The 19,022-nt window shown below is 34.0% G+C and overlaps 1 protein-coding gene across 1 annotated transcript; it reads left to right on the top strand.

Moving 5' to 3' along the window:
* The first annotated feature begins 26 nt into the window (after nt 1-26).
* LOC148280415 (coiled-coil domain-containing protein 97) lies at nt 27-1,621 on the top strand. Its single transcript, XM_088228421.1, has one exon. It carries the CDS (start codon nt 84-86, stop codon nt 1,215-1,217), a length of 1,134 nt encoding a protein of 377 aa, XP_088084547.1. The 5' UTR covers nt 27-83; the 3' UTR covers nt 1,218-1,621.
* Nucleotides 1,622-19,022: the final 17,401 nt, after the last annotated feature.

Below are 19,022 nucleotides of genomic sequence, written 5' to 3'. Positions count from 1 at the left end.
AGCTGGCGTTGGTAACTCAATATCGATCGGTAATGTAGACAACATTATTTTATTAGTGCTATGATTCAAAATTAGAATTTAGAATGGAGGCGAGTTCGAATGCACTATCTACCGTACGAGAGTCGGAAGCTTTATCGTCTGTTTCCAAATCTGAACAAGAACAGCATAGCGATGATATTATTACAGATTCAAATGATTTAGTGAGTGAGATTGATATGCAATCTCATCCGATCGACGACATTATTGATTATTTAGCGCACACAAACACAGTTTGTTTTAAAAGTCAACAAATAGGCGAAACTGATTTGACTGTTGAAGAGAATAAAAAAATTGCCCTTGAACTCTTTAAAAAAGGCACCACTTTGTTTATATCCAGATTTGGAACGCATCTAACCGAAAATCATCTAAAATATTTTGAAGAATTGTCCGTCGAAGACAACGAATTGAAAATAATAATTACTCAACTCCAAAATATGCTGTGCGAAAAAAATAGGAAAATTATTACCAAAAATCGTCGGTACGAAGCACTTAATAAAATGATCAAAGACAACTCTTACTTTAGTGAAAAGGAAATGATGAAGCGAAATCCTTTACTCTACGATCAATTAATAGGGAAGTATTTATCCGAAAATGAAAAGTGTGAGCGTGATAATATCGACACTTCTAATATAACTCTTCTTAACGTCCTTCTGGAAAGTATGGAAAGACGTGATTTAAAAGATGCCTTAGACAAACAGAGGTCTAACGAAGATTGCCAAAAAGAAGAAAATTCTTCCGATAGCGAAAGTACTGATGAAGAAACCGAAAGAGCACAAGCCTCCAACTGGGGAGAGTATGAGAAACGCCCAGTTGTTCCACCAAAACGTATCGAAAAACCCCTCTTCGTTACTGCCCCGGAACGAGCATTGCTTCGCGAGGAATTTGCTCAAGAAATGTACCGAAGTTTTTTAGCAGGAGAAGATGAAAATATAGATTATGAAGCCATTGACAGCAATACTGAATATGATTGTTTAGAAGTTCAAGGCCAAGACGAAGAAGAACAATATTTTGACTCTGAAACACCAGAAGAGGTCGAAATGAAATCAGATTCTCCAACTAATAATGAAACTGAAAAACGAGGCATTGATTCGAAAGAGGAAAGCGAAGATGAATTAGATGTTTATATGGAACACCTTAATAAGCATCCAGCCCTTAAAAATGTTTCTCAAGTTTTATGAATGGCTAATGTTCAAGAATTTAAGACTATTATTTCGTAATATGTTATAACAGAGATGGAGAACATTTTAGAGAAGGTAATATGTAAGCCTAGTCAACTGCATGGCTTATGACCTGGGCTGGTTTAAGTGACCACTTTACACACTGTGGAACATTCAGCAATCTGCCTATAATTGAACTTCCATTTTTCTTCAATTCATCCACCTGTTTTTGTGCGGTTGAAACCTGAAACCTTTATTGATGTTGTTGAGATTCACCTGACAGAATTTTTTTATCTACATACTAAGCAATGCCTGAAAATGTTTTTCAAATTTTATGTTTCTTGGACCAGTTGGTTGTATTAACAATTATTTGTATTCTTTGCGTGGAAATAATGCATATAATATATTTTTGTTTACGATACCTACCGATTGTTTTATTTTTGAAATATTTTGTTTTATAATTAAATCATATGTATTTCAATACTCTTATTTGTTTGTTCAAACGCGCATCTTTCATCTTGTCAATAATAATTTTTAAAAAATATATATTGTCATCCACATTTTTAGGCCGTTTTTGGCCAATATCTTCGGACAAAAAATAATATCTGATGAATTGGCATGTCCACCATAATAAATGTCATCTAACGTAATCTAAAAACAAGAAAACGGTAACCTTAGAGAAATAAAATCAAAGAAATGTTATTACATAAAATTGAGACTTGGTTGATCTGCTTTTTTCTAACTTATGTATCTATCTACCTTTTAACCATAAAATTTCATACTTCCTTCCTGAAGCAAAAATACTTAATACCAAACAAGCTAATGTACAAAGGAAGTCGTTAATAAGCATTTCTTGACAAACATGTCGAATGACAATCAAAGTAGGTAGATTTGTTAGCTTAGTAATACATTTGAGCAAGGTTAGTTCAATCCCCGTACATACAATTATGGGAAAAGCTAAGGAAAATTAAGAAAAGGCCACTTATATCAATTAATCTGTTTTGTTTAATCATGCGACGATACGCACTTTTCTAATCAGTGGTTTTAATTTCCTATGGCAAAGATGATACTTATTTCTACATTGGGTTGTTGCAAAGCCTCCATAAATACTTACTGGAACTTCCCAGTAAGAAGAATGAGAATGATGATAGAAAAAAAACTTGATTCTCCATGTTAATGCAGTACCTACCCCGAGTAAAGGTATGTCACGAGGTAATTCTATTGAGGTTATGGATCTGTCGTCTTGTAACATAACAATGAGTTGATATTTTAGAATAATAAATTTACACTTGGTATTTTCGAAGCCCCTATAGACCTGTAATTAAAAAAACATTATCGTAGAAATGATGACGCATCCGAAAATTTCGTTTGTTCGACAGTGTCGTCGTTAGGCGCATTTTATAAAGATACACATTTCAATCATTTAAGCATAAAATTAAGATTTGTCCAGAAGGAGCGTAGAATCATATTTGAATACATCGGACTGTGTCCAATAATTCCCCCACTATGCCTTACTTTCGCCGCGCGCATCGTGATGTCACCGCGTAATGTTGCACGATGGGAAAAAATATAATTATAACATAAATGGAAGGTTAAAAAAAAGCAATCTGTTAATTTCTCTAAAATTTTATTGTGCACGCGGAAATATTGATTGACACAGCAGAGTAGATAAGTAAGGAGTCATTTAATAAGAGTGAACTTTAAACTTAAAATATAAAACAAATTTTATTTTACATAAAACGGATATTTTATATCATGTTAAATAATATTTGATGTTTTGAAGATAATGTCGGTCAAATCTCCACGATATCAATGTTTAATCCAAGATCCAATTTTCATTAGTTCTCTCATTAGATGAGCAAAGTAGGGTAAACAAAATTACTACCCTGGCAACACTAACGAAATGTTCTTTTTGTTTCTTCGACAATCTGACAGATAATTCAATTTTTAAGTAATGCATTTGTTACATACACATTTATTTGCTAATAACGCGTGAAATGTGATTGCATCCTATTTCTTTTAGATCCTAGCAGTAATTCTACACTTCAAAAGGAGACAACACGGTATAGTTAAATTCAAATCAGAAGTTGCATACTGAGCGACGTTTACAAAGAAACTAAAGGGTCAAAACGTAAACCTACTCATTTATGAGTAGTTTAGTCACCTTCTGTTTGATGTTCGTGTGCGGTTTCTGGACTATTCTTAATTCTATGCATTTAGGTATTTATTATTTTTATGTTTGAAATTCATTATCTTTCAACGTGGCCTGACTTTTCTTCAGTCAAATGTATTTTCTCCCTGGATTATGGCACTAGAGCGGAGATTTTTTTAAACACTACAGATATTTACAATTTTAGTATTCATGTTGTCATTTTTTTTTGATAAATGTTTTATTATGGGAGCTAGGACCATCCAAAAACCTTTTAAAGACCCCAGATTTATCTGCCGTCTTCGGACGTACGGTATAATACATATAATAACAAATACGGTAACTAATTTTGAAAAATTCAAAAAGTACCGACAAAGAAAATTTAATTCTGATACTCTCTTTAAATAAAACCCGAAAATTGGTTCCGCTTTGGGGTGCGGAAAACGGGACAACGAAACGTCGATTTTAGTTGGGCATTTTTTAAAATAGTTTTTTTACGCACAGCGTCGGGAAGGAATTTGCGTGATAATGACAGAAAAGACAGAAGGGCAGAGAAGACCTTGTGACAATAGCGATTGGTTCGACGTGAACGTGTCGCTCCCGCTAAAAAAAATTTCGGCAAAAAATTTCGGCAAAAAATGGAGGCAGAATTTTTTATATTTTTATTTAGTTTGTTCTTAACAATTATAATATATTTTGGTATAAAATAAATAAATAGTATTTCTCGTGGACTCGCTCGTAATAAACGCTGTCGTGTATTCATTTTTGCTGCGCTCATGAGTGAATTGCGGCCGAATTTTCGTATTGTCCCAGCGCAGCGTTATGTCCTGCGCGGTTTAGGCTGTTCACGGAGCTGGGACATGATAATGTTGTCATATCTATCGTATTGTCCATATGTAAACGGCCCTTTAGTCTTATCTGAAAGCATTTTGACATACCTAAAGTATTGTTTTAAAACTCGTTATCTTGTAACCATGTTGCTTAAAATGCTACTGATTAGTGCCTACAGTAGGTACTGTACCTAATCAGTAGTAGGTAATTAATAAATTCTGTAAAATTCACACTTGCAGATATATAGGTACCTATTACCTGTAATGTGTTCACATTCTCTAATTTGTTTTTATTTTCATTTATCAATTATATTCATACAATTAATGCAATTTCTTCTTACCTACCCGAACTGTTCAGTTTGAGAAAATTACAAGTACATGGACATTCTAGGTAAAATTTTACAGAATCTTTTTATTTCATACAAAATTTATACTATACTATGAAGAGAGGAGTGAGGATGGGAAGGAAAAAAGAAGGAGAAATTAACAAGTCAAACATTTAGGTATTGACATTTTTATCTTGATTTAAATGTAAATAAAGAAAGGGCGTCTCTAACATTAGTGAGTAGATAATTCCACTATCGAGCTGCTACTACTGTGAAAGAGGAGGCAAGAAAATTATATCGGCGAAAGGGTATAACAAGGGTTCTCTCGTTACTAGAACGAAGAGATATTTTATGTTGTGATAGAGGTTGGAAGAGCTCTCTCAGATAAACAGGCGAAGTGGGATTATTCAAAATATTGTGAAGAAGTGATGGAATGTAAATGTTTCTTCTATGCCTGATACTGAGCCAATGTATGGGTAGTTGCGTGGGGTTTTCTGTTATGTGGTCAAATTTGCGAAGATTAAAGATATAACGTATACAAATATTCTGCAATCGTTTATCTTATCATTTAGAGTTGTACCTACGTCCTGCATGTCGCATCTGAATGCCACAAGTCTAAAATGGTCGTTTTTCAGTTAAGTACACAGAAATGTTACTGAGTGTATTTTCTAACTGCACAAATAACGGCATACTTCCTAAAAATATTGATGTGGTTGTACTGTACAAGTCACAGTTTAGACTGTATTCGACAATCTTGAAGCAAGGGGTAGGTGTTGGTCGTGTCTCGCTGCCGTCGCCGCTCTCGGGGTCGTAAATCCCGAAAGTTATGACGTCTTGAATCCCTCTCAAGTCCGGTGTCACTGCGTAGAAGATACTGGTCCGTAGTCCTGGGGTACATGGACTCTAGGGCATAATATATATATATATAGAGTATACATTAGGAGGATCGATAAGTACTGTTCTGACAAATTGAATATTAGAAATCAATCAATGATAATTGCGTAAGTTGGTAGAATTTTTTTCTGTGTCCGGGCGTATAAATGTATAAAGAATACAGTTCTGAGTGTGAATTAGATGAGTGTTTTTGACTCTCAGGTAAATATCTCCTTTTCCAGGAAAACGTGGGATTTATCTGCTTCGTAGTGTAGTGGTTGGCACATTCGCTTATGTTTGATTCGATTCCTGGCAAGGATGAAATAAAATATTAGTGTAAGCGGTAGTTTTAAAGTGTCATATTTTATTGAACTTTGCTTTTTTTTGCTCTTGTTAATAATCCAAGTTGCGTTTTTTTTGCACCACAACAGGCCGGGAGGCCCAGTAACACTGGTGAATTACATTACGGAACACCTAGGCTTGAGAAAAATCCCATTTTTATTTTTTTGTGTTCTCATCGGGAATCGAACTCGGAACATTCCGTGTGTGAGTCAAGCGTCTTGACCACTACACCACCTTGCGCGTTAAATCAAACGGTCCGTGTGTTATGGCATTGCCTCATTTTGAATGAGGATAGGAAATAAATGTTGGACGGTCTGACGGATGTTACCAGACCAGTCTGGAATCTTCATTTGATTAAAAATAGTAGGAATTCCCGATTATTTATTCAGTTCGTTAGCTCTTGGGTTGAGAAATGGGAGGTTCTCAGGGGTGCCCCCATAATACAGTGAAAGATACATGTGAAATTCTCGTCTTTGAGAGAGTGTGCATAATGGTTGGTAAAATAAAAAGTTATTATGTAAATGTATTGTCCATGAGCCCAATGACTCTGGGTATGAATTGAACTAACATTTTGTGCCGTCCTTTCTCATCAAAGGGAAGATTTCTTGCTAACCTATGGTATTGAAATTGTCAAACGTAGTACCTACCTACTAACAATCTTTTCACTGTGACTTGATTAAATTGATGCAGTTAATAATAACCTTTAAATAAGCAGTGCTATATGCATGATTATGGGATGTATCTTTTGGTGACTTATATGAAGGGTATCGAAGTTAAGAAATTAAAAGATAACGATAATAATTATCTAATCTGACGTTAATAAATTTATCAAATTACTATAATGGACATAGGCTATTACGATATAAGAAATACAGTTTTGCTACCATTTGTGTTTACAATATGGTCATGAGGATGAATGACAGTATTCGACAAAGGCCCTCCATATAATTTTCCTCAAAGTGAAAGGAGCAGTGAAAGTAGTAGAGTTAAATTCAATTAAAATCACGATATCTGAGATTGAAAATTTTAAATGAGTAACTCGTTTATTGACAAAAACATTGCTTTTTTGTATGAGTGAAATCGATAGGAAGGCCCACGGTTTCGGGAATGTGTAGGAAGTACTTTCATTGTTCCTGGACTGGAATCTAAAGAGTAATACTTAGGTATACAGAGAATGTTGCAATGGGGGGGGGGATGGTGAGGTAGGCGGAGCGGTCTACGTTGCTCGCAGCGGCCAGGGGCCTAAAAATAAACAGTCTAATAATCTTAACTTCATGTAAATTATTAAGATACGCTGGATAGAAGAACCAATGTAGTGTCATATGCACCACTAGGTACAAATGGGGAAATTGCGATAATGAAACGGAAAACGAAGTTTTTTGTTTCTATGTATTCGGAATTTCTCCTTCACCCTCAGAATTTCATCAAAGCAATGCACAACATTCCTGGTTTCATGTACCTCAAAGAGAAGTTTCCTAAAATTAGTGATGGAAAAGTTATAGAGGGAGTATTTGTAGGTCGACAAGTATGATCACCAGTACATGATGAACAATTTGAGGGAATATTGATACCACTGGAGAATGCAGCTTGGCAAGCATTCAAAAATGTTACTGACAGTTTCTAGGTAAGTCAAAATGTATGAATATTGTGCAGTTAACTCTTGTGTGGTTGTCATGTCGCATTAGTCTACATACGATACAAGACTTGAATATCTCTCTTATTTTTTTAAATGATGAAATTGTTTTTTTTGTAATCTTCAAATGGACATATTCACACCGGATTTGAAGAGTAAAATTTATATAAATACGCAGGATCTTAACACATTGTATCCCGGAGCCGTGTAAACACACGTGATTGTATAACAGCGTGTTGTATCCGGGTCCCGTGGTTTTTTTTCACGTGGTTTATCAGCCGTCTAAAAATGTGCATTTTATTGACACGAAGTGACTTCTGTTATAATTTTTTTGTAGTTCTATATATAGCACATACTCAAACCATTCCAAAACTGTCATCTGATTTGCAATATCGATAAATAAAGAAATCTCCTTTATCGATTGAAATCAATTTTTTCTTCACGGCTTATCGTGGCCATTTACCATATCGCTATTCGCCATTACGGTTTTGCGCAGTTTCGCTTGCAGTTTGACGTTTGATTTTGAAGCTTGATATTCAGATTTAGTTTCAGTTGATTTAAACCAGCTTTTTTATAATTACAACACTTTTATGAAACCCTTCACAAAACATGATATTTCACAAAAATTGGCCTGGCACACTAAGTCCAAAGACTTTTTGGTGGGACACATTTTTTTTAAAGACAGGTTTATTTTTTACATAATTTATTTATTTAAATTATAAATGCCTGTTTTTTGAAAACCTTGCGTCATCACGCAACAGACAACAACAGATGAAAGAGTTGAAGAAATATAGATGTTCAAATATAGGCAGAATGGTGAATGTTACACAGTGTGTAAAGTGGCCACTTAAACCAGCCATTGACAGGTCATAGGCCCTGTAGATGCCCGGACTTCTATATTACCTTCTCTTAAATGTTCTTCATCTCTATTGTAATATGTTAATATAAACAGCTCCCCAGGGAGTTGAATCCAGTCCTTGTCTACAAACATTTGGACAAACTCAAAATATTGTTGACAATTAATTAATATAAACTAATTTTCATCAAAAATTTAGTTGCAATATGAAACTATAAATATAAATAAAAATTTAAAGAGATCTATACTATTGTTACGTACGTGTTTCAGACTCATATATCTTTTCATTCAAGTGTCAAGCCATTCCTTCCTTTAATTCCGGTGGTCCTTGTTTTTTTATGATTCCAATATACCTCTCTCCCTGACGGCGAGACAAGAAAACAGCTCGCGCGAACACAACGAAAACGTACCGCGAGCGTGACGCCATTCGAATCATCAAAATATAAACGAAACGTAAAAAAGTGACTGTGCAAACGAAAACTGTGTTTTTCTGTACCAGTGCCAAAGGGAGGAAATCGTAAGTCCTTACCCCTTTCATTCATTCCAGGATTGACACTTAAAACCATAACGTTAATTAGTTTACGTAAAATCAAACGTTCCCTGTTTTCTTCGAACACGCGTATCGCGAAAGGACAGGCTTTGTTTTACAGTTCCGAGGTCGAAGAAATTAAACATCCAATAGTATACCTACATTATGAAGTTTATTAAGGTATTAGTTTACTGTGCCAAAAGCTTTTTGGAGGTCTAAGAAACAGTGAGGCACTTTTTATTATAATATGATTCAGTGAAAATGCTTTTTGCAAAGCTATAAATCGCATCTTCTGTTGAGAGGTTAGTTCTTAAACCATATTGGTTTGTTGACAATAAGGCATTTGTTTCTAAGAACTCTAGTTTGTTTTTAATGCACTTTTCTAATGTTTTTGCAAGTTGTGAGATGAGAGTAATTGATCTATAGTTATTTATTTAAGGTAAGCCTGTTTCATGTCTCGGTGTAATAATTGCATTTTTTTTTAAACCCCTAATATAATACAAGAATGGTTATTAAAGAAACCACCAGAGAGATGGGTTATTGCAAAAATATTATCAGATTGTCGTTCGGGCGTTCAAGCTATAACAGATACTCGGTCGGTAAATCCATTCATTGTGGATATTCAGAGTAAAATTAAGCATCTAAAAATAAGAGGGATAACCATTCAAATATGCTGGATAAGAGGACATGCTGGTATCGTAGGAAATGAGAAAGCGGATGAACGAGCAAGAGCCGCAACTTGTAAAAGAACGGCACCTTTCTTCTCAGAATTTCCCCTTAGCTTTGCTAAACGCTGTATAAAACAAAATACGCAGCAGCGTTGGGAGGATCATTACCGCGCTTCTTCTGCAGGTAAAATCACTAAAATGTTTTTCCCAACGCTGGCTGATGCAGCAAACTTCCGTCATCATCACCAAAGTACTTTCGAAACGACCCAAATTTTTACCGGACACGGAGCTACGAGAAGTTATCTATATAGGTTTAAATTAAGGAATGATGACTATTGTCCATGCGATGATATTTCTTCACAGAGTATAGAACATCTGTTATTTCAGTGCCCATTTTTCAGTTTGCAACGCCATAATCTTGAAGCAGAATGCAGGAAAGATGGAATATCCTTAACAGATATCCACACTGTAGTAAAAAGTAGTTATCACGCGCCATTGTTCTTGAACTTTGCAACAATGGTGATTGGACTCATAAAGGTAATAAACCAAAATCAGTGATCGAACATCCCATTTTCAAGACAAACAAAAACTTTTTTTTTTCCGAGTACCTTAGCCTTGTACATGACACGTAAGGCTACTAAATACAGGGGTCCAAATATATTTAAAAAAAAAAAAAAAAATATAATACAAGAGTAAAAAATATGGAGCCAAGGGTGGATTATGTGAGTTTTAATAGTTTTTATTGTAAGAATGTTTAAATTGTCCGAACCAGTGGCTGTATTTGTGTCAAGATTATCTTTATAACTAGAAATTTCAGTTTTTAGTTACATTTTTTATAACATAGGCGTTGTTTCTGTATAAGAATAATATGAGAATATTCATTCAAAAGGGTGTTTTTACACTAAAATATATCACAGCCCTTGGACTGGTACCTAACGCGTCAGATTGATCATCTTGCCTTCATGTAACAAAAATGATCAACATACGCTTCAATTGGTGTACCAATGCAGTGCCCTATGCAACATTAGGAGCGGAAAGGGAATTATGATGACCAATTATATTAGATGCAACGTTGGTAAAGTATTCTAACAAGTTCATGTAAAGTACTAACACAAACTTCCCATATGTTTACACAGCCACTAAAGCTAGGGTTTCCTAGGACAGCGGTGCCCGTATTTTAACGGCCGTAGTGAACAGTGATGCGGTTGAAAGCCGTCGTAACGGTGACTAGAAAGTGGTTTCCTATAAAAATAGTGTTGATAACACCGTTAAAAAATAAAACCACTCTCTAGTCACCGCTACGACGGCTGCCTACCGCATCACCGTTCACTACGGCCGTTAAAATACGGGCACCGCTGTCCTAGGAAACCCTAGCTTAACATAATATATACATAGACCATTTTGCATTCAAACGCACTGTACCTGTATGAAAATTTTTATCATAAACTATAATAATTTATTTATAATGCCTTTCAAAAATATGATTAAAATAAGGAAGAATGTTTATTATATTTTAATTACAAACGATCAATCATGCGAGTTGATAGTTTTCACTAGATAATGTCCAAAATGACTAAAACATTTGATTAAAATTTAGATTGAAAAAAATCATAATTGAATTTGTCAATCTCGTACATTCCGGATTATATTAAATAAATGTAATAAATAAATATATATTATTCTCACTATTAAAAAAAAATACCACTAAAATAAATCTGGTTGTAATGATGTATTGAATAGTAAGATAAAATGTATACGTCACAAGGTTTTGAATATTGACGATGAATGATTAGTATGTACCTACATATGTATATATGTATAACGATTAAGGAAGGTGAGTGTCGGGAACAGGGTGAACGGTGCACTAAAATCTACTTTGGCAAACAAATGTTTATCGCAGGAGGCTAAACTAGCAGTTCACAACGGAGTTCTAGTGCCAACTCTAATGTATGGGAGCGAAGTATGGAATTGGAAAAATAATGATGAAAGTAGGTTAAATGCTATCGAAATGCGATCCCTCAGGCGAATGTGTAGCAAAACGATGTATGATAGGTGCACAAATGTCGAGATTCGTGAACTGTGTAAGGCTGAGATATGCATTATCGACAGAATCAAGAAAGGGGTGCTGCGTTGGTTTGGACATGTAGAGCGAATGGACAACGAAAGAATGGCTAAAAGAATCTACGATGCGAATGTTGATCGATACAGAAAACGAGGAAGGCCGAGAAAGACATGGCACGATCAAGTCCATCAAATATTTGAAGATGGGCATGTCAAAAGTAGGAATAATCGGCGTGCGTGCATGAGAAGATGTATGAATGTAGAGAAAGCGAGGTCTGTATGCAAATATAGGGTGATATGGCGTTCTACCCTCTCTGCCCACCCCTACGGAGAAACGGCGTGATGGTTTGTTTGTAAATAAACTTTTTTTCAGCTATATTACAGGTATCTACAGTTTCACACTATGTATAATATTGTAGTACAATAATTGAACACTAAGTCTAACTAAATTTACTAATGGTAGAAATACAGTGCAAAAATTTGAGAAGTCAAAATGACTTTAAATAATCTAATTGAAGCGTCACGACGCACGACGCTCGACGCTCTACGCTGCGCTGCGCCGCGCCGTGTCGGTGATTTTCAGATTTATTTATATTTTGATTATTTATAATTTTACATTGTTTGTATTATTTTTTTTTTTTTATATTTTATTTATTTTTTTTTTTGCACCACAACAGGCCTAGAGGCCCAATTATTGTGGTGAATTACATCACAAAACACCCAGGCTTGAGAAAAATCACATTGATTTTTTTTTTGTGTTCTCACCGGGAATCGAACCCTTAACCTTCAGTGAGTGAATCAAGCGTCTTGACCACTACACCACGGAGGCCGCCGTATACTTATACAGAATAATGTTCCCTCACTGGGGTGTCCCGTGCCGAGGGAAACATTTTACAAAATGTGAAACATGCCTTAAATTAGCTATTTAACAAAGTTAACATAATAATAATAAATAAAAAAACGTAATTAATCCAATTAGCCTAATTATCATTAACATAATAAACAATAAAAAACTAAAATAATCACAAAAAACATGGCCAATTTATATAGACCAATAAAACAAATTTCATAAACAGTACACACATTTTACCTATTTGATTGATCCACTCATCGATCCGTGCGCAACCCACCTCCACGATTTATTTCTAAATAGCAATTTTATATTGTGAGAACTTACTAATTGTCCATATGGATAATGGAAGTAGATTGAACACTTTAACCAAGTAGTAGGCCAATCCCCTTTGATCGAAGGATGTATTTATTTTTTTATTTTTTTGCAGCATCAGGGTGGAGTATCTAGTAACTCTTGTATTTGTAACGGAAGGTAGATAATAATGTTTACGTGCGTATAGTAACAAAGCTTTTACATAAAGTTGTTTTATAGATTTTACATTAAGATTTTCAAATATACCGAGGGAGCTAGTTCTGATTAGGACTCTTAAGATAATTTTTATTAAAGCTTTTTGGGCAATTATTATTTGCTTGATCAGTGTGTCATTTGCCAACGTATTGTGAAAAAAAAAAGAAATGGAATTGCAATTTTTAAATAAGGATCTAATAGAATAATAAACAATTGAAATGTAAATATGGAGGCGGGTTAATAATTTTGGGTGTGCGGTGGTTTGACTTTATCACGATTATTTAAGACCAAATGTCGCTGTGGCCATTTTTGTGAGAAATCTCGTTTGATTATTTATGTATTATAGTTTGATAGTTAAAATATTTGGTTAAATCGTAAGAGCGTAAAGATTTTGTTGAAAAATCTAATTAACTTAAGACCTCCCAGCATAAATACTCTAGTCTTCTTTTCTATCGGTTGTTAAAAGAACATCATTTTGGATAACAGCATTCATGCTTTTGCACAAATTCATATTAAAATTCGTTGTTTTGTGAGCTTTTTCAAGCGTAATTTATTGTTAGTGGACGATGTAAGTGATTGCGTATTTGAAACCATTGTTGATGTATCAAATAATAATATAAACATTATTTTCTTTCGTTCGTTTCGGCTCGTTTCGGTTCGTAGGGTACCTGCATTCAAAGTCCCCTCACTTACCGGATCCGTTATTGAATAAGCCTTGTGGCCTCTTTTCAGGTCCGCACATTGCAAATATAAATTTTAGGCTTCAATTAATGGTTAATTACTTTGTTTAATAAATATTTTTTATTTACCTCAGTACATAAAACCGTAATTATTTTGTTTTTACATTTTTTTACATTTACATTTTTTTTGCACCACAATAGGCTAGGAGGCCTAATTACAGTGGTGAATTACATCACAGAGCACCCAGGCTTGAGAAAAATCACATTTTAATTTTTGTGTTCTCACCGGGAATCGAACCCGGAATCTTCCGTGCGTGAGTCAAGCGTCTTGACCACTACACCACGGAGGCCTGTTTGTGACCACCCTAAGAATCCCAAAGAACCAAGTCTGATCTGGCAAATTAAAACCGTCGCTACCCTCCGCCGGTTCTATAAAATTTTATGCAGAGATAACCCTATCACGATATTTTGTAGTTTTAAAGACACCTTATTTAGACATCTATCAACATTTTAACCAATCAAGCCCGGTAGACATTCATAGGGTACTGCTTTGGTACTCCTTTTTTAATGCCGGCTGCGATACATATACTGTCCCAAATGATCGACATGCGATTGTGAAAGCAAGATGATTAACCTTTCGTTCCGGGTGCTTATCCAGGGGTTCAAAAACACTGTGGTGAAAAATCACATGTTGTTGACTTTTCCTGGAATCGAACTAGATAATAACTTGTTATAATTAAAGTTTGAAGGTTGTTTATAAAGTATATTCGTAAGTAATTACTAGTTATCTCACTTGGCGTTTACAATTCGGACACTAAAAATAAAAAGCACGCATATCTAGATACTGTACCCCTATCAAAATATCAACATACACCGAGAATCTCTTTAATACTGGAGTATGGATATTAAGGATTCACAAGGCTTATAACCTGTTACTGTAATATTTACACATTGTGTAATAATAACCGCTCTGCCCAGGTTTGAACTTACAAATAAACGTCTCATATTTTTATCTAAGAATTTTGTAAAGTAAAAGCTTAAATCTTTTACAATGTGGACGAGGTTGTGAAGGAGGGATTATTTCAACATTGGGAAACGCTTGAAATGACCTTTTTACGTTTTCTGTTATTGTATTAAATTGTATCTTTATGCATTTTTATAATTATATATTTTATAAACTTGCATTTTTTTAAAAAAAATATAAAAATGTTGTAACACTCTAACTCTACATATATTATAGTATTTTTTCATGGCTTCAAGTCCCAAGCAAGTATTCAATGCTTTCCACGAGCTTACCAGATAGTAACATTTTTCTGGGAAGTTCGTACGACTTCTCCGTAAATCGTAAAAAGCTGTGCAATGATCCTAATAGCTTTTTATACTGGAATTATATGAGATTTCTCTTTTGCTGGTCATGGCAACTATTCCTGTCGTTTGTAATCTGATATATACTAAAGCGGAAGTAGAATGAATGTAGGTACATCTGACAGGAAATCAATACTCGGTACTAATTAACATTATTTTGAGTAAAATAATTTTATATTTATATTTTAATTTTATGTTTGTCTGGGGACTCAGTTTTTACTATAGTATTATTTGTTTTTGTATTATTTGGTAATTTTTATCTCTGTTCTAGTTTTCTTTCCATATTGTAAATGTTTATCATTATTTTTGGTAATGATTGATCGTTTGAGGCATTTATGGGATTCTAGGTAAGAGGACGACATGTTGACTTCTTCCTATGCACTCTCTTCTCCTTCATTGACTTTGTATTCCTTAGGAACAATTACATCAACTTTTCTAAAGTCTATAAGTCTCCTATAGAATTCTTAAAATATCAGCGGGTAATGGAGGCTTCTTGAAACATTCAATACGGACGTAAAATTAAAAAAAAGTATTACATCCTATTTTAATGTCAACGTGTTATTTTTTAAATAAGAACCTTTTCATTTCATGAAAATACCAAAAATGAATTTGTCTGCAAATTATCTTGCTTTCAAGATAATAACAGTTAAATTAAAAAACATACGTTTGAAAACATATAGGTCATTATATCAATCAATACATCATGTCATTGGCAGATAGCATTTTTCTGTAATATTAATTATCGGTTTAAAAATATATATTCAGTTACGTACCTACGTCGACCTATTCATAAACATAGAAGCGCCCTATAGTGTAAAAAATGGAAAAAAATAAGTCACACGAATATGTACTCATAGTAACAGAGTTTATTTATTTTTACCAAGGCTGCATTCAACGAGAATACATGTTATACCAAAAATAAAAAGAATACTCATTTTTATTATATAAAAGAGTGTGTATTTAAGTATGTTTACAAACAATATTCGTTTTTGATGGGTCCCAATCAGATTATTTCTTTAAATCCTTATAATTTCTAAGCATTAATTTCTTTTTAATGGTTTTTGGGAATGGTCAAATAATATCAAATCACATATACATATCATATTTTAAAAAACGTATTTCCTACCAGTGCATCCGTGTTAGTAAGAAGACTTTCGCTATTGTGCCGCTAGGCGTGGTTTGAAATTTACAAAAATAGAATACTTGTATTTTAATAAAATAAATAAAACAACTTTGTTTTTAACCACTAATTTATATTTTTCACCGACCGGTTTCAAAGCACACAAGCTTTTTTGTCAAGGTTTACGTAACTAATGGTTAAAAACAAAGTTGTTTTATTTATTTTATTATAATGAATAACCACAAAGTTAGTGCTTCAAATATAAACTTGTATTTTAATACGTTTTTTTTGTGCTTTGTTAATCACTCATAAACAAATTAATATTTACCAATAAAAAGTTACACCATTCTTTTTACAATGTTTATCCGAACGGTTTTTACATGCTTTCACGACACAAGCAGGCGTTTTGGTTTCGATTCTAAATGCCAAACTAACATTACACCCGGTTGGCGGTTAAGGAACTACTAAATACGCATTGGACATTACTGAGCACTTGGGCACGAGTTTAGTGTCATAATTTATGTGGGTTCAGGTTGTGTCTATCTGTATTACTAGGTTAATGCGCACCTACGTATTACTACTACACCTAATACACTAAATTGCGTGTCAACATGGACAAAAGAGTATGGTTTACTAATAAACCCATTTAAAATACAAATTATATTTGCGGGTAGTCAAAGATTGCTTAGTAAGACTTATCTTCACTTAATCTTCGTAATGTAAATGGTACCAATATTCAATACAGGAAATCCGTAAAAAATCTAGGAGTGCAAATGGATGAACATCTATGCTGGCGAGCTCATACTAATGAATTAAGCCGCATAATATTTTTCACTCTACACTCACATAGAAGGTTGCAAAAATTCTTATCCATTAATACTAAATGCACCCTAGTACAGACATTACTACTACCCATTCTAGATTACGCTGATGTTTCCACGACTGATTTAAGTTGTGAGCAACTCGATAAACTTGAACGACTTCAGAATACATGCATAAAGTACATTTTTGGTCTTAGGAAATATGACCACATTTCTGATTATCGTAGGCAACTGAAATGACTCAAAATTAGACAGCGGAAAGACTATCACTCCCTCTCACTTCTGTTCAATTTACTTCATAGTCCTAACGCTCCTATATACCTGCGTGAAAAATTTCAACGCTTATCAGTTCATGGTTTACCTCTTCGTTCTTATTCTCATGGCACTGTCTTAATACCTATCCACAATTCCTCTTTCGTCTCTAACTCATATAGTGTCCATGCGGCTCGACTGTGGAATCATCTCCCATCCACAATCAAAGATGTTACTACATTATCTTTGTTTAAATCACATTGATACATTATATCTCTCTTCATAAGGGAGAATGGATACTATTTATTTTTATAAAAAAGTCTACAAATGAACCATATAAATTTGATTGTTACATTAGACTAAAATAAACACACTGCTGTTCTTCCCTTGGGGAGAACCAATTAATACCAACTATTTATGGCTTTGAGAAAAATATTGAACTATCTAAGAATATTCATTTTTGAAATTATGCTTATTAAGTGCTTTTCTTATCCGTAATTTGATTAATACATGTTCAGAACGTTTTGCTTTCTGCTTTTTATGCATAATGGTGAAGTTAATGACCTTCTCTAGGGTCAGTTTTTGAAAAAAAAGCTCTGTTGAAAATCATGATTATCTACAATATTATTCCAGTAAAGAGGCTGAATAAATCAATTATAATAGATTAAATCGATTGAATACTTACATCTCAGCGATGATCTTCACAGTACGGTACGACATGCGACAGTCCTCTGCGCGGCAGCGGCACCGTACCTGTTGCGGTTTCGGGATAAACATGCCATTCAACGGATAAAAATGACTGATTTTCAATGATTGTCAAAAATATTTACTCTCCTTGTGGCTATTATAAAAACAAAATATGAAAAACAGTGGATGAATTCTTCAGTGTTGAATCGAAATCTGCTGTATTACACCCAATCTGTTTCAAGTGGACATTGTAAAACATTTTTCATGTCGAAAAGAGTTTTTAAAAAACAAAAATTTACTCAGCCTAAATTCATTCACTGCATTTTATTTTGGATATCTCATTTACAGGAGGAATATATTTTTTATTCCTATACATAAATATTATTGACTCATTGGAAAGTTTGTATTCTAACAAACACTAAGAATTAATTTTTATTCGGTTTTTGGTTACCTTTATAAAAAATTACATGTTTTAGATAACGATAATAACCATTGGATTGAAACATCAGAACAATATCACAAGTTACAATTATACTTAGGGTAACAATGTTATGCCCTTAAAGTACTGTTTGAGTAACAATTATGTGTTCTTAATATGCAATTTAGGTACGTAATCTTACTTTTTAATGTAATGATGTTGTTAAGTACTAAAATTACATTTTTTTATACTTGCAACTCATATAAGGTTGTAATCATTCCGATCCTACCCACATCCATCCGAATTCAAATTGTTGTTGTCCTACCGTCCTGTGAGCGAGTCACATTGCGCAAAGTGTCACTTTAATAAGTCTTTATCATATACCTGCATCTGCGTACTTATAACTGAGTACAATTAGTGTTACATAAACAGCTGAAAATATAAATCTCATCAACATCTACCCGATTCCGGCATACGTGCAATAGTAAAAGTGAAGTGCTTCATGAAAGAAACAAACGAAGAACTTAAAAGTGAGTACAATTTCTATAAAATCCACGAAATTTTGCTGTTATCATTGTACAAAGCCTGAAAGGTAATGAGCTGACCAAACATTATATTAGCACGAGAGTTTTTCTTTTTCTGATGAATAATTAAAATAAGTCGATCGTTGTACTTCATCGATACGTGCAACAATGTACAAATTTATAATCATCTGTAAGCGATACAAATGTAACAATAAAGTAGAATACTTGTGTTATTATGACACGGTTCCCATAAAGTGGTTAGAATATTGCGAGTAGTATGTACGAAGTGGGCACCCATTTGGATGCCTAGATACTAGATACCACTGGACGCC

Source organism: Micrasema longulum, unplaced genomic scaffold, assembly GCF_059751315.1.
Source record: "Micrasema longulum isolate JH-2025_06_02 unplaced genomic scaffold, ASM5975131v1 h1tg000581l, whole genome shotgun sequence".
Classification (NCBI taxonomy): domain Eukaryota; kingdom Metazoa; phylum Arthropoda; class Insecta; order Trichoptera; family Brachycentridae; genus Micrasema; species Micrasema longulum.
This window is presented reverse-complemented; position numbering and strand designations above follow the sequence as displayed.

Excerpts from the sequence above, each read along its gene's own strand:
- LOC148280415 (XM_088228421.1), top strand. The coding sequence starts at position 84 with ATGGAGGCGAGTTCGAATGCACTATCTACCGTACGAGAGTCGGAAGCT.